Source organism: Pleurodeles waltl, chromosome 5, assembly GCF_031143425.1.
Source record: "Pleurodeles waltl isolate 20211129_DDA chromosome 5, aPleWal1.hap1.20221129, whole genome shotgun sequence".
Taxonomy (NCBI): domain Eukaryota; kingdom Metazoa; phylum Chordata; class Amphibia; order Caudata; family Salamandridae; genus Pleurodeles; species Pleurodeles waltl.
Genome location: NC_090444.1, coordinates 1,343,804,183 through 1,343,825,640, shown reverse-complemented (window position 1 = coordinate 1,343,825,640; position 21,458 = coordinate 1,343,804,183). Strand labels below are relative to the sequence as shown.

Sequence of the window (21,458 nt, the reverse complement as noted above, 5' to 3'; positions counted from 1 at the left end):
AAAAAGTGAAAGATTTTAATTATTTGGGGATTATTTTTCCTTTCGGTTTTAAATGGAACGCTCTTTTGAATAATGAGGTTCAACGCTTTAAAAACACACAGAGGCTATTTTTAGATTTTCACACAGTTTTGGTAGGAAGCCCATTAAAGAAATGCTGACTCTATATAAAACTAAAAGTATTTCTGCAAGGTCCTATGGGGAAGGTTTATGGGGATACCCAAGTCAGTCTGCCTTTTAACAGGCAGAGAATAGTTTCATTTGTAGACTACTAAATGCTTCCAGCGGGAGCTGCAACCCTCGTATGCCATGTAGAATTAGGATTGGGGTGTCTAGAAGATCAGTCGACACTTGCTCCGCTTTTGCTATGGATCAATTCTTGGTTTAATGTCGGAGACGCAGTTAGTTAGGTCTTGTATTATCAATGGTCTCACGTTGGATAGTGTGGCTTGCATTCCCCAGAATTACTTTTCTGAGACAAAATTTTGAGGCCATAGGTCTCAAGGATTTGCTCAACCACCCCTATCAAATCACCAGTTCATGTAAGGAGGAGGTTAATTCACACTTTCTAATATATTGTACAGATATAAGACTAAGGAGGGCCCAGTCCATGGTTTCACTAAAAAGGCATGTCGAGATTACGACTACAAATTGTGTGGAACCGTATCGCTCTTTTGAATAGCGAACCCCATATATCATAGTTATCTTAACCTTTTTAGGTTGTCTGATTCACTATAAGGTAGTTTTCCCTCAGTATAATACCTGTAAATATGTTTTACCTCTGTGTAACTGTGACCATGTTTCCACACAAAGCACAAGCCACTTTATATTTGTGTCCTATATATAGAGTTTTTAGGCAAGAGTATTTAATTCCTATTTTATAGAAAACTAATTTAAAAATATATAAAAAACGCTTGATCTTTTTACAGAAAATCTCTACTACAGAAATATGTCTTGCAGTATAAACTTCATTGGGAGGGGTTGTGAACGAAGGAAAATATATGAATCATTGTCTTTATGATTACATGGTAAAGAGGTATTTTATCCAAGCCTGGTGTAGTGCTGATAGCTGTGACTTATGATTTTGCTTATTATTGTTTTAAAATTTGTATTCATAAAAATGTATCTTGATTTTAGCAAACATATGTTTTACGTATTTAATAAGGAAGGAAAATGTATGTATACATATTTGCATGACTTTTGTGGCCAATAGCCCGAATAAAGTTAATTGACTTGACTTAAAGAATATAAAAGAAATGGAACATCAGTTAGCTGGAAACCTAGCTGCTTTGGGAGAAGAAAGGAAGATTGTGCATCCGGATGGAAGGATTTGAAACGGATAATGTGTTTGTGGGAAAGAGTGAATGGTAACACACCTTTGATGTCAGAGGGAACTATAAGTTCCATTTGGAAGAGGGGGGGGGGCGCTGTTAACCCTGGAGTTAATTTTCTTTGTGGAAAACATGCTTATTTTAGATTGCCAAAAGGATGATATGGAACATGTTAGTTGGGGATTGTTTTTCCTAAACCTTACCATGTGGAGCACTTTGACGATCCTCTTTGGACTCAAGTTTCTAGATCTAAGCGAGGTGTGAGTGCAGGAGAAGTGGAAGGAGACATTTTTGGTGCTTTGATCCTGTCTGTTGGAGTGATTTTGAATGATCTAAAGTTTAGAAGGGTGAGAAATATAGTGGATAAACTAGCCACTAGTACTACTGGAGCGTTACTGGTCACAAATTCTGAGATGACTGCGATCAGATCAATGGTTTTACAAAATTGACTTGCCTTAGACATATTGCTCGCAAAAGAAGACGGAGTCTGACAGATGCTTAAGGTCTAGCAATGTTGTACCTTCATTCCGGATAAAAGTAAGGATTTGCAGACGTATATCTGGAATATTTCAGGGTTGATAAAGGATTTCAAAGAGTTGGAAGCGACTGGTGCATGGGAAGAATGGAAATGGATACTCTGCTATAGATAAAAGGTTCAGAAATTTAGGAAGTGGAATTGTATGGTTTGTGTTGAGAACATTGCTGATTAATTCCATAGTGGTAATAGTTCTGTTGATTGGATACAAAATTTTCTAAGGAATGAGGATTCAGCAAAGCAGAAAGAAAGCAGAGGTTGAGTTGGAAGAAAGTCAGAGTGAATATTACAATTACATCAAGCGTTTGGAAGAACCCAGACGAAAGCTGTTCAGAATTACTAGGTTTTAGAGTCTTATTCAAGAATGAAGTGGGTTTGTGATGATGTTACCCGTCAGAGGGAGGGTTGAAGGAGCATAACCTGGCTACTCCATTATGCTTCCTAAAAAGTGTAACAAAGGGGTGGTTATTTTTTCTTACTGTAACATGTAAGACAAATAGTTAAATATAGTACACTGAAATAGATTAGTAAAAGTGCACAATGAACTTTAATGTTTTATGCAAGCCACATTTAATACTCGTTTGCAAGAATGACAATGTTATAGTATTTTAGATATGTTAGTCTTCATTGTTTTTTTAAAATCAACAAGTAAGGCATTTAAAATATATTTGAACTAAAGTATATTCATGTTCATTTTAGTTGGTTGGAGTGAAGGCCGCATTCTTTTTCAACGTTCTAATCTTCAACGTGAAATCTTGTTTTTCAAAAGCCGCAGGTGCTGACATTACCAAGGAACTCGTTGTGCACGTGAGATCAGAGAGTCTGAGAGAACCGCTACCAGACGAAAGGAGTATCCTGGCACTAAGTTATAGCTTTTTAGATTTGAGAATGCAGGGGTGTATCAAGGTCGGGTGTTGAAGGCTTAGGACGACCGAAGGGTAAATGATAATTGATTGGTAGCTTTTTTGTTCCAAATGAGGGTTTTTGTTATGATTTCATCAAACCTGGGAAAAACTAAGATTTAAGTGGGGTCAGAAGGAGAGTGATTCAGATTTTCTCTGCCCCTTGCTTAGAGCGGACCTTCTGAGGTACAGACCTCATGTTTTCTAAGTGGCTTTATTCCACCGCACCTCTCCTGAACAGAATCTTGTACTGAAGATGTGTTTGCTAACCTATCAGAATATTCATTTAGTATTAGAATACTTTAGGCGCTAGATTCAATGGTTTGGCAAGAGAACTTCATTTTGTTGCTTCAATTCAATATTGTACAAAATCTTCATTCTCCATTGGTGGTTTTGTAAATGTATACTATGGTTTTGAGATTCACCTATGTAACTTTGGCTTTGAGTCTGCAATAAAGGCCTTTGAAACTTAAATTTGGACTCTGAGGTTTAAAGTGTGACTATTAAGTTGCACTGTGATTGATTTGAACGATTTGGTAAAATGACTTCTTCACCCCTCGGGACAGAGAAGAAAAGATTCATCAGACCCCAGATGAAAAGATAGGGTCCCAGGCTCCATCAATACTTAAGAGAAAGAGGTTTTATATTTTGAGTGTCTAATCATTGTATGTCCTGATACGTTTCATAGTAAAAATACTTTCACAATGAAAAAATGCCTTTATGAATTAGGCGTCAAGAGATTCTATACCTACTCTACTGCAACTAATCGTAGTGTAAGTTGTCGGGTCCTTTCACGTTTTAGGTGGGAACATGACATTTGTTGAAAAGGGTGTTTGCATAAGGTTTATTATCTCCTAATTTCCTTGTCCCAGTTGTTACATCATCATCAATGTTCACATCCTAGAGACAGGCAGTCGGGGATGGACTGACAGTGCCCTGCAGGGTGGTCTGACAGGCCAGTGTGTGGACTCATTTTCTGGCTGTTTGCAGCCCTGCTTAGGTTTGCTGTGCCGGTTTTATGGTTGTTTAGATTCATAATTAAACATACATCACCTGCGGCAAACTCAAATCCACGCCGTCTTCCACACTTTGCAAAAAACCTATACAGTGCGTCTTTACAAGCTCAAAACTGCCTCAATTATCAAACATGGGTCTCTATTTTTGCTAGCTATGTAACTAGTGGGGCCACATTTATTTTGATGCCCGGGCCTATTGCCGGTCCCAGTTGGTCCCATTAGGCAATCAACTGCCTAAGTAAAAGAAAAAGTTTAAATTCTTCCTCGTCGAGGAGTACCTATAAAGGACAACCTCTTACCAAAATATTTCTCTTTTGTTAGTCCTTGGTAGGAGGCAGTCACCAACTGCTTCTTGTCTATAGTTTCCTGCTTAAGTTTTGGGGCTTGTTTGTGTCTTTTCTCCTTGTTGTTTGCAGTTTGTTTCTGTTGTTCACTGTGTTGCTGCATTTGCTAGCTTCCTGGGCCACTGCTGGGCTTATGGTCCTGGTTCTGCCGGCAACATGTTTTGCTGCACACACACCTCATTTTACTGGGTTTGACTGGTGCCAATTCGATCTGGTGCAGGAGTCTCACATGGTCTGTCCCAGCTCACAACAGGATTGGGCTATGATTATTTTGCTTGATGTCAAAGTGGGACTTCCGTCAGTAGACGTGGGTTGACCCCTCAGGTGTGGGCCTTTACCAGTGTGCTATCTGCAGGGCTTGGGACATACATTCTCTGTGTGAGGTGATGGATGCTCCTTCACAGATAGATATTGGCCAAATGCTTTGGGGCTGGTGGGTTGTAATGGTGGGAGGTAATGGGAGGGTAATAAAAGTTGACAAAACATCAGGATGGCACAAGTATGCACAACAAATAGGTATATACAATAAATTTATGGGAAACTGTTAGATTACAAAAAAGAAGTATGAAAAAGGGGACGAGTATGGAGTTGTCTCCCTGTAAGGGGGAAGATGAAGGGGGACAATCACCTTAATCCATGAGGGAAAAAAGATGAATTAAAGTGAAGCTATTAATCAGACGTTAATAAAAACAATTAAAAATAATTACTACAAAATTTATCTTTAAGCAATAATGTTCCTTAAAATAACACATGGAGTCCAAGCTGCATTGTGGACAAAACCTGTGCAGCGCCATGCTGGTCTTTGGACTTGAGGGACGTTGCCTCATTTCACAATGCTTGTTTTGACCAGAGTGTGGCCCAGCTTTCCTGGTGGGCTTTTTAGCTGAGCCTTCTCTAGATCCCTATTGGGTCTGCAGCTAGTGTTTAGGTTAGTTATTCTTGACAATGCTGTGGACCTTTCATGTTAGTAATGGATACCTCCTGAGATGGAGGCTGGGTTTGGGCCCTCTCTCCTGGATACTCTTTAATGGGCTTGAAACTGAAGTGTCACTGCTCTAAAGTGTGGCTCTAGAGCACCTTTGCTACAGGTCTGGTGACTGCTGTTCTTTATTTCTTGTTGAGAGTAGGCTTTGGCCATCACCTGTGCTCCCTGATGGCTTGTGGGGTAGTGTCATGTCTCCATGTTTTGTGGCATCTTGTTTAGTTTTGATGCATCACTGCCTCTCTGCTGGGCTTGAAGGGGCTGTGTAATAAAAGTTCAAATGTTTGCCTTACTTTACCTTTACTTCATGCTGGTCTTGGTCCCCAAGGTGTGCCTACTCTGTGGTGCTAGAGGATGCAGAAAAGCTAACCCCCCACGCGCCCCCACAATTTTCGTGGCGGTCAGGCTTTTTTCCTTGAGCTTTGAGTTACCTTTGGGTTGGTGAGATGTGTTATTTGTCTTCCTGGACCACTTCTCCTTGTCTCAGTGCTGAGCTTGGTGAGAGTTGGGTTGTGCTACTTAGGGCCTTATTACGAGTGTAGCGGTCTACAGACTGCCACATTACAAGCCTGGCAGTCGAACTGCCAGGGACCCATCAGCTATGCCAGGATCTTGGATCCCGGCGGTCTGGAGGATGGTGGCAGTCCTAATCTGCCAGGGCAGTGCTGCCCTGGGGATTATGACCCCCTGCTCTGCCAGCAGTAGCACAGCCATGAAAAGGCTTGTGAGAACGGCTGCAGGGGCCCTCCTAACCAGCACTGTTGCAGTGTTCACTGGCTGCTCTGCAGACAGAGAACATTGTGAGAGTGCTGGTGCACCCTGCAGGTGACAGCACTGACGCCTGCTCGATTACGAGCCAGAGACTATGTGTAGCGTCTTCCCACTAGTTTGGTGGGCGGAAACTTATGGGTTTCCTGCTAGTTCGGCAGGCAGGACCTAACAGCTCTGGCGGGGAGGTCGACGCACAGGCGGCCGCCACCCCGTCGGGAGTTTGGCGGACGGAGTTTTCTGCACGCCCAACTCATAATGGGGCCCTTAATCTACCATTTGCTGGCACCTGCCTGGAATTGGGACTGGGATTATGGTTGCACTCCTTGACTGGGTGCAGGCAAGACACCTTCACTTCCTAATGGGCTTGGGCTTTGTGTGCTGATTGCTATGTTGTTGTTTCTGTCCATTTTGTCAATTAGGCTTTTCCTTAACTACTCTATTGGTATTGCTGGGTGACCAGGTACTTGTTGAATGTTTTCTGTTTGCTCCCTATTTGGCTCAAGGTCAATTTTGCTTAGACACACGCCATATTTATGCTCATGAAGTTTAATGCCTTTCTGTCTCCTTTTTCTTGGGTGGACATTGGTTTCTGCTGTGGCTAAGAATGTGTAATGGTGCACAGTAGAGCATGAGTTGACTTTTTTTTTTTTTTAGATTTTCACTCAATTTTTGTTTGACTTCTAAGCTGCATCCCTGATTTTTCCACTCAGGGTTGATTCTCAACTCTTTGCTGCTACGATATGCTGGTTCAGCCTTCTTGCTTTGGTTCTGTCCCATTTGACTCCATTTTTGAGCGTTGGGTTTTAGAGGTGCTATGTCTTGCTCCTTCAGTTGGGCTGCTGGGAAAGGGAAGTTTTATTTGGGTGTCCTAGTGCTTACTTGGTCACCTGTCTGAGTTTTACGTGATTCCTGTTTGACTCTGGGATTTTAGCTACTAGCCTGTTTTCTTCAGTAAATCTTCTTGCCCTTCACCTTAGTTTTGTGTTGGCTGCTGGATGCTGTAGATGGGGAGGTTGTGATGTTTCCACAGTTGTCTGACTTTTCCAAAAGGATTGCTTCTTTTAGTAAGTTGACCTTACCTTCTTCTGCTTATGTCATGTGGGCTGGTGACATTTTATGTTGGAACTGGACTTTCACCGAGGTGTGTGAGGCCCATTTGTCCTTTTGAGGGGAGTTGCTCATGCTTCAAGGTAGACTGGCTGGCCTTGGGTTGTCCTGGGTCAGGTTGTGTGTCCAACATTGGTGATTGGTTATTGGTATGGGTTCCCCTAGACATTGCACCCTTTCTGGTTGGACCCATTAGCATCCTAATTTGCCATTTTGTTGTGGGTTCTGGTGGAGGGCTACCCTGTGCTCCTTGCTGGCCTGGTACTTGGTCTACCTTAGCTGTACAGTGCCTACTGTTGCCAATGACTTAGCCAAATTGCCATGGGCACCAATGCAAAAAATGAAATGCCCTCCATCTCATTGTTTAGAAGTGAAAGCCAACCTTCATTTTAGTCTAGTGGGCCCATAACACTCCTGGTCCCCTGTGCCACTGCACCTGCTGCACTGTTGATAGCCACATTCTGCCTAACGAATACCTAAACTTCATCACATTCTGTAGGACTGCTTTGGTAGTTGTCTCATGAGTATTTTATGTAATTAGTCCTTTAAAGGCACCCATGAATGTTTTTGTTGGCCCCGTAGGCAGCAATCACTCGCCACAGTGTAGACTCACCTCATGATGATGTATGAATGGGGAAGAGGAACACTATATAGGCTGCCTATTCACATGATTATCTCCCCAAGAGAAAGAACATGCTTTTTACACATTTTGGAAATTATCGTCCTAGTTTGATTGCACATCTGAGTTTTAAGTGAAACATACCTTTGTGGTACCAATCGTTACAAAGTCTTCAAACAGGGAAGCTGAACATACATCATATGACTTATTACGTTGTGGAAACAAGAAACACCAGAGGATTTTAGCTTGGGAAACAACAAACAGTGAAAAGAAGTGCTGGCACTCAACTAAGACAATCCAAAGCAAACACAGCTAAACTAAAGGAATAGTTTAAACGTGAAGCAGACATTAAATACTATCCAGTCATAGTTTTAATGTCAAATTACATTATGGATCAAAGGACTCACATAGAACACAGTGCCTCAGTCTCACCCTAAAAAGTTGGTTCTGCTGAAGTCCTGAGGCTCTGCTGCTGCATTCATTTCTGTTTGTCCCGACTCCTCCTCTCTGTGTGAGGAATTAAATGTACAGTGCTGTACCATTAGTGCTTTGAAGAAAGTCAACAATATGTAGCATTTTAAACCCCAAACTAAACTAGCATCAAGCACAAACATGTAAAAATTAAAGCAAAAAAATGTCAAAGCACTAAAAATAAATATATTCAAAATTAAAATCGCACTGGAAGGGAAAGAAGGTGCTGAAAGTACTACAAACAACCACCAGCCAAAAACTGATAAGTTATCATGTTTACGTTCTACCAATCCCACAGTCTCAATGCATGCTGATGCTCGATTAGCAAGACAAAAAAAAATTCTTTTGGAAAAAAAAAATGTTTTTTATGCTTTTCCTTTTGAAACTATGAAAACATGGAAGATGGCAGAAGAGCATTCAAAGGAGTGACAGTAAATTCAGGCACTAAGATGGCCACACTGAGCCTTAGGGCTAAAACTGCCATGAGAAAGCCTAGAAGACAATTTAATCAAGGGATGTCATAAAATAATGAAGGTCACTATATATGATTGCAAAGAACAAATTAAATAGGGTGTGAAAATATACATATATTGGTCTTGAAATATGTTTAATTTTTATTTGAAGTCATAGAAAACCACAGCACTGGTTACAACCACTTAAAACAGAATGAGCAGAAAACATTGTTCAATAGCAGTAAAGTGTCATCAACTATTTCTCAAAGCTTCTTAATTAATATTAAATGCTGTTAATTACCTTTTTTGCTTTTATACATCTAGATTAGCCAGTCATTTTGTGGGCACAGTGATAGAATATCAATATACTGCTCTCCTCTAATTGCAAGGCTAGGCTGCAACCTCTTCCGACTAGCAACACATATTTTACCAATATGCTTGCAATATCTGCAATACATACTTGTTTGGGTGTACTTTATTTCTCATAATAGATAATGGTATATAACTACCGAAAACATCAAAGATAGCTAGTGTGTAAAAGTGTAGTATGACCACAACAAGTTATTGGAATGATCTACGGATGTATGTGATGGAGTCAGATGGCAATGATGGTTAATTTCAATATCATAGTGCCATTAGGCACAATGCACAATTCCACTCATATGATCAGACCATCCGGCTATTCCATTTTCGGTCTTCTATTCAACACCCACTGGGTTTCATCCCCACTCCCAGCCTGTGCAAGATAACCAGTGGGCTAAAGTGACAACTTCCAGTTTCACTCAAGCTGTAATGGATAGCAGACTTAGTTTACCTGGGTGTGTGGAAGATAATCTCCTTCTAGAAACTGGATTGTTGGTGCAAATTTCCCCTGTATCTCAACAGTCATTTCTGCTGAATGGTTTAATGAAGAACTCATGGGGTTGAAAAAGAATATTAATTGGTTGGAAAGCTTATGGAGGAGGGCATATGATCCTGACAGTAAAACTATATCTTGGCACTCAAGCAATGTCAGTGACATATTAAGGTTTGTCGACACTATTATTCCAATAAAATTCAATCAGCACAGACGTCTTCACAAGAAGTGTTTGCCACTGTAAAGTCTCTCACTTCTTTGTCCAGAATGTCAGCATCTACCATACCTTCAGAGGAGAGCTGTAACACCCTCGTTCAATTTTTTTGGACAAAGTAGCAAGGATTTATGACTCCCAGTAGAGGTTTGAGAATCTGCCTACCCATCCCACAGCACAGAGGCAGCCCTGCTGTTCGCCTCGGAATCCATTCATCAATTTCTGGTTGCATGAGACAGTCACTCTCTTGATCTCAGTGCGGCATTCACCACCATATCACACAATTTGCTTATTGAGTGCCTATTGATATGCGGTGTTGGTCACACAATCTTATGCTGGGTAGCATCCTTTCTTCAGGGACGCACATTACAGGTGTGTCAAAAACCATTCTATTTGAGGGTGTTCAATCTACAGCAAGGAGTTCCTCATGGTTCCTCCCTGAGTCCTACATTATTTAAACTATACATGCTTTCCCTGCCTCAGATTATGTAGCACAATGTGTTTACAATAATCACCTATGCGGATGATACTCAGTTGACCATCACCCTTACCCAGAATTCTGCTGCTACAGCTACTTCTCTGAGGATTTGCTTGTAGGAGGTTGCTGGGTGGACAATTCTCTAAAACTGAACGCAGGGAAGGCAGAGATCCTGATCATGGGCAAACAACCCAACATTTGGGTGACCTCTTGATGGTCCCAAACCCTTGGCCTGTTAACTGGTCCTCAACCCAAGGTGAAAAATCTGGGCATATATTTCGATCAGAAACTGTCCCTTGACAGCCAAATCACAGCTTAGGCTTGGAAATGCTTTGGAGTCCTTAACACCTTGAAAAAGCTCCTGATGTGCTCCCAGAAACTGCAAGGGAAACTGTGGTCCAGGCCTTAATTATTTCGAGGCTGTACTACTGCAAATTGCGTTATCTAAGGGAATCACAGTCTTGCATGATGCGTATTTCAATGAGTGAAGAATGCAGCAGCTCATTTACTGGTTAATCTTTGAAATCGTGTCACACATGCCACGTTATAATGGCTCCCTGTTAATAGGAGGATCTCATTTAAGGAATTATGCTAATGTTATACATTTCTGTAAAACAGTGGCCCTCAGTATATGCAGCGTTTCAAAACTCTGGAACTTGCTGCCTGTGTCTGTTCAACAGGCCCCTTCAGAACTCCTTTTCAGAAAGAGATTGAAGACTTACTTGTTTAGACAGTACTGATCTTCTGAGGTAGTGACTGTTTGGTATATAGGAGCCTGAAGTCTAACTGTGGGACACCTCGTTTGGAGGAAGCTATGCGCTCCAGATGTTCTATTATTATTGCTTTTGTTATTATTATTACAGCAAACCTTTATTTGTATTCATCTATTTTCTTCATCTTTGTAGCACAAGACGATGCAGACAGCAGTCTGACCCCTTGGGCCGGTCACAACCCCCCAGCCACTCCACAGCCTTCCCGCCAGCTCTGCCCACATTCTCTTCAGCATGTCTTCCCACCCAAGCCGCTCCCACATCCCAGAAAATAAAATGTAGGCTGCTGTGCAGCTGCACCGCTTATGCATCAAAGCAAGTCCATCTGTGCCTGTCCCTACCTGGACAGCCCAAGAAACCCTTGTGCTTCCTCTGCTACACCACCAAGGAGCTTCAGGTCCTGAACACTGGACCCCACAACAACAGCTGCTTCACGGCCTCCCCACGATTGCCTATAGGACCTTTCAGCTGACAGAACTGCCACTTTACCTGCAAGTGGGACCCACTGGCCTACACTGATGCCCACACTGCACCCTCACAGAGGACTACGACCAGCCCAAAACATCTCCAGTGCATCCTGCACAACACCTGCTCCCTATGCAATCATTCAAAGGAAATCTGGTACACCATCACCATCTACGACCTGGACATCACTTTCATCCCCGAAACATGGTTTACCCACTTCCTCAAACCCAAACATCCCCACCGCCACCCCTGCTGGCTACAAGATGATATACAGAGACTGCATTAACAAACATGGGGTGGCTTCGCCATCATATTTATGGAATCCATCCAATGCACCATCACCGATGACAACAACCATAAGGCCTTCATGGAACACCTCAACTTCTGACTCCAGACTGATGCCAACACCACAATGCGAGGCACCCTAATGTACAGACCACTGTGACCACACCCTGCCTTCTGAGATGCCATCATTAACCTCATTGCCACTTCACCATCGACTCCCTTTATTTCCTCCTACTCGACAATCTCAATTTCCACCTCAACGACCCCAACTCCACCTCCCTTCTGGAGAACCTCAGCAACATAGACCTTGCCCAGCTGGTCACCAAACCCACGCACAAAGCAGGGCACACACTGGATGCGATCTTCACGTCCTGTAAGGGAAACAAATTCACCCACATCATGGAACTTACCTGGACTGGCCAGGACATTGTCCATTTCACCATCTCCAGTGCCCAGACCATCTCCAAGCACCCCCACTGAAGCTAGGGCAAGGTAACTGATGCCCTATGGACACAGACTCTAGGCATCTCACAACCCGAGCCCACTCCAGACCTCAGCCAGGTTATTCAGGACTTCCCCACCTGGATCGCCAAATGAGCTGACAGAGTGGTCCAACTGAAACCAGCTAAAACCAACACCTCCAAGCAAGCAAGATGGTACACACAAGAGCTCAGTGGCCAAAAGCAACTGCCAATGACCCAAAAAGCCAAAGCGCATAACCAAACACCCCTCCGACAGAGCAGCGCACAAGGCGGCCCTCTACAACTACCACTGTCAGATGAAGGCAGCCAAGAAAGCAGCTATCACCACCGCATAGACACCGAAGCCAACCACAGTAAAGAAATCTTCAAAACCATTAAGGAATTCTCCAACTCGACAGCCACAGAAACCACCATCCACCCATCTCAGGAACTCTGCAACACCCTCTCAAACTACTTCCACAGCAAGATCACGGTTATCTACAAAAATTTGACCCCCCTCACTAACCCACCACTTATATTCTTGACCCCCTCACTCAATCAGATATCACCAGCCACAGGATAACCACCTGGTCTCCAATCACCACGTAGTCTACCGCAACTATCATGACTCAGGGACAACCACCGACCCTGCCCCCACATCTCTTCAACCTCGGAACCAACACCATAAGCATAGAACTAACCAGTATCCTCAACACCTTCATCTCAATGGCAACTTCCCAGGACAGATGGAAGCATGCAGAGGTCAGACTTCTTGTAACGGAACACTCTGCCGACTCGAGTGACCTCAAAAATTATAGACCGATATCCCAGCTCCCCTCACCTGTCAAAGTACTCGAGTAAGCCTTCAATCAACAGCTCCACAAACACCGAGAACAAAGCCACCTTCTCTATACCTCACAATCTGGATTCCCAGCCAACCACAGCAATGACACTGCACTGATGGCCTTCCCCAGATGACTTCAGGATCTTTCTCAACCAAGGGGCAACGTCGGCGCTTATCCTACTGGACCTCTCTGCAGCATTCAAAGTCTCTCACCCCACTCTCCTCAACAGACTCCACAACATGAGTATTCAACAACATGCTTTCAAGTGGATCTCCTCTTTTCTCTCAGGCTGCACGCAGAGCATCTGCCTCCCCCCCCTTCACCTCCGCAGCCAAGATCATCACCTTCAGTGTGCCCCTGAGATGTTCCCTCAGCCCTACCCTTTTCAATGTCTACATGAACCCCCTCGCAGACCATGCCAGATCCGATGGAATCAACATAGTCTCCTATGCAGATGACACCGAAAAGATCCTCTCGCTCACCGAAATCCCCCACAACACCAAAACCAACTTCCATGACCAACATAGCAACATGGATGAGAGACAGCTGCCTCAAAATAAACACCAACAAAATGGAAGTCCTGCTCTTCGGGAAGAACATCGCTGTATGGGGCCCATAGATTGTGGCCAGCAGAACTCGGATCACCACCCACCCCATCAGACCACGCAAAATCCCTCTGCCTCATCCTTAACAGCCAACTGTCCCAGAATCAACAAGTAAACTCAGTTGCCTCTTCCTGCTTCTACATACTCAGAATGCTACATCGAGTTTTAAATGTATCCCGACCGACACCAGAAAAACCGTCATCAGCCGCCATGACTACATTAACGGTCACAATGCCGGAATTCCCACCCAGCTACTCAAAAGACTCCACACCATACAGAACACCACAACAAGACTCATCATAAACCTCCCCAAAAGTGCCAGCATCACTCCTCACCTCAGGGACTTCCACTGGCTCCCGATTCAAAAGAGATGTCAGTTCAAGATCCTCACACTGGCGTACAAAGCTTTACACACTCAAGGGCTGTCCTACATCAACCACCGACTAGGCTTCCACGTACCCACAAGACAGCTGCTCTCTGCCACGCTCAACCTCGCACACACACCCCTGCATCCATTGCTCCCGCAGTGGAGGCTTCTCCTTCATCGCAGCCAAGTCCTGGAACAACCTGATGCCCCCTCCCCCCACCTTCAGACAGCTCCCTCCTTGGCAGTTTTCAGAAGAAGACTCAAGACTTGGCTCTTCGATGGAGACACAACAATCTGAACGCCCATATACCCTTAGGGGTGATAGCGATGCACTATACAAATGATTGAATGAGGAAAACCCTGTCACATTTAGCTTTGTGTGACACGGATACATTCAACTTGGAGGGAGCATCTAATATTCAAGAGGTGAAATGCACAGAACCTTTACAAGATGACTTAAATTGAATATCCCCACAAAGAAGTCCAGTAAATATAATGCTCCAGAATGGAAGGGGACCAACTAATTCTCCACAAACTGTGGGGACTCTGATGATTAGTAAAAGATTATTAGTAAATAATATATCAAATGCTTCCTGTAGTTGGTTGAAACTGACTTATTCCTACTGCTCCAGAATAACAGTAGTGACATTGTATTAGTCAAGGGCGTCAAAAAGATACTCTGCAGCATCAGTGAGGGAAGATGTCATACAAATACCAAGGATCTGTTTTTATCCTCAAGGTTGGGTTTCCCTCAGCACAGAAGGCAGCAGTAAGGGTGTCACTGCTTTCTGAAAACTGCAGAGCTAGATGTCAATGAGAGCACAAAAAGCGTTTAGAACCAGCGGCAACAGAAGCAAGGCCCAGCCAACTGCAAGGTAGACTAATCTGAGATGAAAGCTTGCCAGTTTATCATGTCGGACTGCAGCCTTGCTTAGCTAGACAAAAGCCAAAGCATTACTGCATCAGAAGAAGGTTACGGGCTTGATAAAGGCCCATGTGGACTGTGCCTGTTAGTGAGCCAACACTGCATACCAGATTTACTCACATGTACAAAGGCCACACAGTTTAGTTGTGTGCACCTTGGCTCATAGTCCTGTGGAAAACAGGAGATCCTTGGATTGTGTGCCATCATTTGGGCCTGGTTTCACTAAACTCTGGATAATTTGTACCATCATCCTAAGGGATATGCTTCAATACTTATGGATTGAGTAACCTTAACCCTCAAACATGTGCCTTGGAAACTCCGTTGGGAGGGAGAGAGCCCACTAGATGACGTGAGCTGTGAATGGGCTCCACAACAACAATCTTTCTACTGAAATGTACATTTTGTTTGTGAGGAATACCTGGCTCACTCTTTATGGACTAGCTCAGGGAAGAATGCTATCTACTGAAAAATGCACGTAGTGCATGTGTAAAAACACAAAAATAGCAATACATTTCAGAAATATCTTAACATTTCTAAACCCAAAACAAATTAGTGAATAAGTAAAGCATTTAAGCAGAAAAACTACACAAAACAAAAAGGAAGAAAATGGGATTTAAGGGTCTATTAGTTCTATCAAAAATAGAAACAGTTCCATATGAAGCAATATTAGTTTATGGATGCAGCAGAGTAGTACCTGCACCATTTACACCTAACCTGCAATGAAGCAGAGTCAAGTATGAACTGGAGGTTAATCCCAGTCAAAAGGTTTACCTTGACCTTGCCTGGAGGCCAAAAGTCTTAATTTGACCAAGCCTGGGACCTGAACCAGGAAAAAGCTCCACCTTATCAAAGTAATCAGTACTTCTGCAGTAACTGAATTAGTATTCTAATTCTTTGAAAGGGCTGAATGTGGAAATGCTATGAGTGAGTCCAGCTATAGGCCCCCTATAAGGTCATTATGCACAAAAGCATCTCCACTCACACGGGGAAAGAGGATATTGTTTTGGTCTAATCTAGAATTAATGCCAAACTTGTGTTTCAACACTGTATATCTAACACATTGCTCCCATCAACTGCAAAGATCTTGGAATCATTTACTGCAATATAGCTCTACAAGTTTCTAGAATCAAATGACATGTTAAATGATGACCAAACTAGTGTTTGTCCTAACCACAGAGCAGAACCGGCCACACACAGTACTGCATGGAAGGTGACTCCTATAACATCAATGTCCTGCTATTGCTTGTTCAGTCAGTGGCATTTCACAAAGTGGACCGCATAATCCTTATTGACCATTTTCAAGAGAACGTGATAAAGGACACAACAGTTCAGTTGTTCATGTAATTTCTGAAAAGTAGACCTCAGTAGATGGCTATCAATGCCTCCCAAACCTTCAAAAATCCATGATGGTCCACAATCCTCTCCCCTTTCAAATTATTTATTTAATGTATATGCTGGGATGGAAAAGTCCTCTGCATGGTGAAGTGGGGTTTACCCCCGACCTGAATGCCCAACTGTTTTGTTGCCTGGATACCTAATGCAGATTTTTTGTCATAGGCGAAGAGGGATCAATCGTGTGCACCATGACAGAGGCCTGTCTCACAGATTGTGGTCTTGCTAGTCAGTCAGACGGGGAGCCTAACGCGCTACTTTCATAATGATGGAAGGCTATTGCCTTCACCTGGAGCTAAACAGCAGGAGCACGGTGGTAGCACCATATCGTAAATTGATCAGTAGCAGGTTGAACAGGTCCTTTTTACCCACTGTCACTAGAGTAAGTTTGACAGGTTCACTCACTGCTGTGGGTTTTACTCATCTGTTACTGTGGAAGTGCATGCGTGATGAAAACATGGTGAATGGACGTGACTGCGCAAGATGTACATTACACAGAGGGAGCAGTGTGGAACCGTGCACATGAGAAATCTGTGCACTGGGATTGTGTGTTTACACTGACACACTGGTGCAGTGTAGAGACTGGAGTAATGAACCGTGTGCACAGGCAGTGTGAGTGCTGCATGTGGGGTAGCTGGCAGTAGCATGGTACATAGTCACAACAGTACTAGACAGTGGAGTGTGCTGTGAATGTACACTGAGTGCAGATGTGCCTTCACTAGTACATTACATTGAGGACCTTGGGTTCCATTTTGGGGAGCCCAGGCCTACTTGGCAAAAACATGAGGAGTAGAGGAATTCCCCCAGACACAATTGTATATTGCTGCATTTTTGTAAGCTGGGTCGGACAAGACCAAGATGAGGGTGAGCCAGGCTCTTCCTGTCCATTTCAAAGGGCTCTTTGATTCAGTGACAGATCCCAAGGAAGGGGCCTGGACACATCTCACGAAGAGGGAGATGGGGCTGATAAGATAATCTTAAAGGGTAGGGCTGAGGGCCCAGGATTAACCTTTGATGCACATATGACTATGGCTGACATCCAGGTGTAAACTCTGGTCACTCCCATGAATCCCATGTGGGTTAATCAGCTTCAGAGTCATGCCTGCTGTGAGAGACGTCTATTCAGGAGGAAGGATGAAGGGGAGAAATCTCCATTTCAAGGAATCAGAACACCACCATAAAACTACAAAGGTGCAGACCCTAAATCACATTTGGTGTCTGAATGAGAACTATAAGTAGAGGAGTTTGAGACCCACAACTTTGCCATTTGCCAAGCAGCCAGCTGGTCTGCATGAGGAGGGGAAGCTCTGCAAGACTTCTGTCTACGATCAGGATTAGGAGCACAGCCTGCTAGTCTCCCTGCTCGGTGAGGCAACGTCACTCAGGGAAACCAAGACCACCTGCCCTGGAGTCTGGAGCACCAGTACCTGCCTGCTAGCCAAGACCAGTGTGCCCGTGAGGGAGAGGAGCGTGTTGGAGGGAGCAAGATACAGACTGAAGCCCAGACGTGAGAGTCTCCGGAGCAAGGTGTTAAAAGCAGTGCCGTACTAATCCGGGCATCTTCCATGTGCAGTTTGGCGACCCCATATGCCAGGAAGTGCCATAGTGCACCAAGGACAAGTGCTGCACTATCGGGCCGTCACCTATGTGGAGCATTGTGAGTTTGACATCCATGTATGCCAGGTGGTTCCACCATGCATTGAGGTCTAGTGCTACACTGATAGGACCATTGCTTGGGTGCAGCATGGTGAGTCTGGTAACCCTGTAAGCCAGAAGGGTCCACCGTGCACCTAGGTCAAGTGCTGCTGTGATGAGACTCTCACAAAAAGAAAAAAAGAAAACAAATAAAGACTGATCAGTTTTGGGCAGCAGCACTACCAATTATGAGGAACTGAGTCTGATCCCAAACCATGTGGCAGCTGTCGGCCTAACCCTTTGGATAGGTAGCAGCACCTCACAGATCCTGTAAGTAGAAGTGGTCTAACCCCTCTGGGAGGTTCTGGTAGAAACAGATCGTGCCCTGGTCTCTCAGTTACACAAGTCTCATGCATGTAATGACAAGCAGAAACAGATCTTGCTTCACTATGGTTTATTGAAGCAAATGCATCCTCTATATAAAGGCATAATATGTGATTATAAGGATGATAAAACCAGACACTATTACAACGGTGACCAAGAAAGTGAAACATAGAAACAGTCCCACTATTATTTGTCACAATAGTATTACCAATATTCCTACACACACTACTAACATTCCTACATGAAAGCAAGTAGCAGTGATAACCCTAATGCACCCGTCTAGCCCCAGGGGTGTAGCGTGAGCCCCATAACTATGCTGAAGGTAAAGGAGAGGTCTGTTATTCTGATGGAAATCCTCCTCCAGGAGAGAAGAGGAATAGACAAGTTTCTGTTGAAACTGCAAAGGCAACGGGCAGCATAAGATGGTGAATTGACTGGAATGTCCCCTCTAAGGATACTAAGGCAGCTTGGTGCTTTGTAATAAACATTGTGGTATTCTAGGAACTGCCCTGATGTGACATGACATGTCCCTTTCTGTGTAAAAAAAGAAACTGTACTCTCTGAGCTGACAATACCTGGGAACCCATCATATTGCAGCCTTGATGCGAGGGTCCACTGTGTGCCTGGGAACTCTGCCACATTGACCAGGCCGTAGTCCGTGTGTAGAATATTTGAAGTGATGCCATATCCCAGGAGGGCCTGCAGGAGAAGCATCCTGAGGCCAGCGTGACCCAATAAGTGATGTTCATTGGAGTGACCCCGTATGCCAGGAGGGGTCACTTGAAGCGCTGAGGCCAGAGGTTCAGGCCACTGCCCGTGACGCGCAAGTGGTGCTATGACCGAGACGTGGGGAGATTCATGCCCAAGGATGTCCACGGGACAGAAAAGAAGTCATCAGAGCCCCGCCAGAGCAAGGAGACTACACCCATCCCCGGGTAAAGAGAGAAACAACTTACCATGTGTGGCTGGAGCCATGCAACTCTGATCTCCAGGACACTGGTGAGCGCAGCTAAACAGAGAGCCAACACCTGCCAGGAGCTGTGTGTGGGAACACGAGCAGCCCAATGTTGCTGATCTGGGCAAGGACCACACTGCACTGCTGACAGATTTCATGCCACCAGGCAGGTAAGCTGGGAACTTGGTCTACAGAGCCCTGGGGGATATACCTCATTTAGTTTTTGGAAACCTACTTGACTCTAAGTGACTACATCTTATTGACTGAGTTTGAGAGCGGGATACCCTGTGAACAAGCCTAGTAGTTTCCATTCCCTGGATGTTGCTGTATGTGGATGGGTAATAACAGAACACTTGTTACAGAGGCGCTAGTAGCTCGAATAGTGGCCTGACAACTAGTGTGTCCACCTCAAGGGGGACCCGTGTTATTGTTTTTGGAGTGTTCTTTGCCTTTGCATGTGTAGAATTAGAATTAAAATACTTCTTTTATAAAAAATAATCAAATACAAAATAAGTATTTGATGGGATGTTGATTTATTGTGTCTGCTGCTTTAACATTGAGTTATGAGTCATGTTCACTGATCTGTATCTACAGTTCCCTCCGAGGGAGCCTTGACTGCTCGAGCGACGCTACCTAACTGACAGTCAGGTGCAGGAGGGGGCGCTTTACCCAGTTGAGTGGGATCCACAGTAGGGCGGGTCCTGGGACATCAGAAGTAAAAGGCCTCAACCACCTAGATTGGCCTCAGTAACTCCTGCTTGGCCATGGCCCTCTGAACAGGGTTCTGATGGCCTACACGAGCCCCCTAGAGCTGCAAATTTGTACATATGGCCTTAAATTATATTCCCACGCTGATGACACACAACTGCTTCTTAGAGACTGAGTGTACTCAGAATCTCTGGCAACTAAACCCTCAAGCCAGTTGATTTTAGTCCCTTTCTGTCCCATTCCCATCAGTTAAAAAAAAGCCCAGGCATCAATAGTGATATCCAGCTTCACATGGACAGGCAAGAATCATCGGTAGTCTCTTCCTGAACGGTTTCATGCAAAAACTTCCCCCAAGTTTAAACTAAACATTTACTGACAGAGAGAATAGTTTTGAATGGGTTGGTGGGAGAACAAACAACTGCCAACATAGCATGCTCTATATGTTCAAATTAAGGTGCCAAGAAGTCTACAGTGCCTTGACCCTTGGTGTGAGGAAGGAAAATGCCCAGTTCCTCCTCTGTACGATCAAGTGGCAGTAACGTGTGTATATATATATATATATATATATTTTTTTTTTAAATGCATTGATTAAAATAGTATAACATAAGAAAGTATGGATATCAAATAGATGTGGAATGTGTGGAATGGCGAGTTTTGTCAAAGGTCTTCTTAAGACTTTTTACATACGTTAATGTTTATATTCATATGTATCAAAGAACGGCATATAATTTGTTGACATTCCTTTATCCACTGCCAGAGGTGCAAAGTGATGAAAATTAAAGACCATCTGGGTACACATTGGATTCTAAATCGACATTGTTGATTGTCAAAAGTAAGTAGTCTTTACTTACAAAGTAATATCCTATTGAGAATAGTAGCTCATTTAGAACTCGAAGAAGCATATTACAAGCAGCTGGGGCTGCAGAGGACCCATTTGCACGTGATGCAGCAGAGACCAGTCTGGCATATTTAAAGTTCCTTGGTGTGTGGCATGGAAATTTTGCCAAACGTTCAGTTTCACTTAAAGTGTTGATGCTAGCTGGATCGCCCGTTGGGGTCCAGTTGGCATTTTTTATTCTATGAAAACGAAGTCCCACAGCCGAGGTTTTATGTTTGTGAAACAAAAGAAGGTGTCTTTGACTGGTGAGAAGATTTCTACCAGGGCCCTGGGATGTTGTGGATGTAGGTTTGCTGTTCTCAAACATCTTGTCTTGCATGACAGTGATACAAAGACAACACCAGTGTCAGAAGGTCCACTTAATAGGGAAGAGCATCTGACGCTTTGTAGCTGGCAGTCCTGCAGTATATGCCTGCAGGCTATGGGGTTCTGATGGCAAAGATGCTCAATAAAAATGAAAGATGTAAGTAAAACAATGAAGGTTACTGAAGACACTTGTGCAGTGTTCTTCGTTTTTTTTTTTAGCGCTACCAAAATATTCATGTCTTTCACATATGGCTTTAGTGCCAGTGGACAGTGGCTAATTGTTCCCTTGATTGAGAGTTTTTTTTTTTTTTAAATCTTGATTGTTCTGCAGCATTCAAAGTCAGCACCAGCTAACAAGGCTAGGTTTCTCTGAAGAGCTTTA

General features: G+C 43.8%; 1 protein-coding gene across 11 annotated transcripts in view; it reads right to left on the bottom strand.

Annotated features, from left to right (window-relative positions):
- SNAP91 (synaptosome associated protein 91) overlaps positions 1–21,458 on the bottom strand; it is a 639,351-nt gene that overhangs the window by 329,889 nt on the left and 288,004 nt on the right. For 8 of the 11 annotated variants that reach the window (XM_069235597.1, XM_069235603.1, XM_069235599.1 and 5 more), the window contains exon 11: positions 8,037–8,111. The exons of the other annotated variants lie outside the window; for them this stretch is intronic. In XM_069235597.1, the coding sequence (XP_069091698.1) occupies positions 8,037–8,111 (75 nt within the window). The remainder of the gene's footprint in view (positions 1–8,036; positions 8,112–21,458) is intronic. 11 annotated transcript variants of the gene reach the window in all.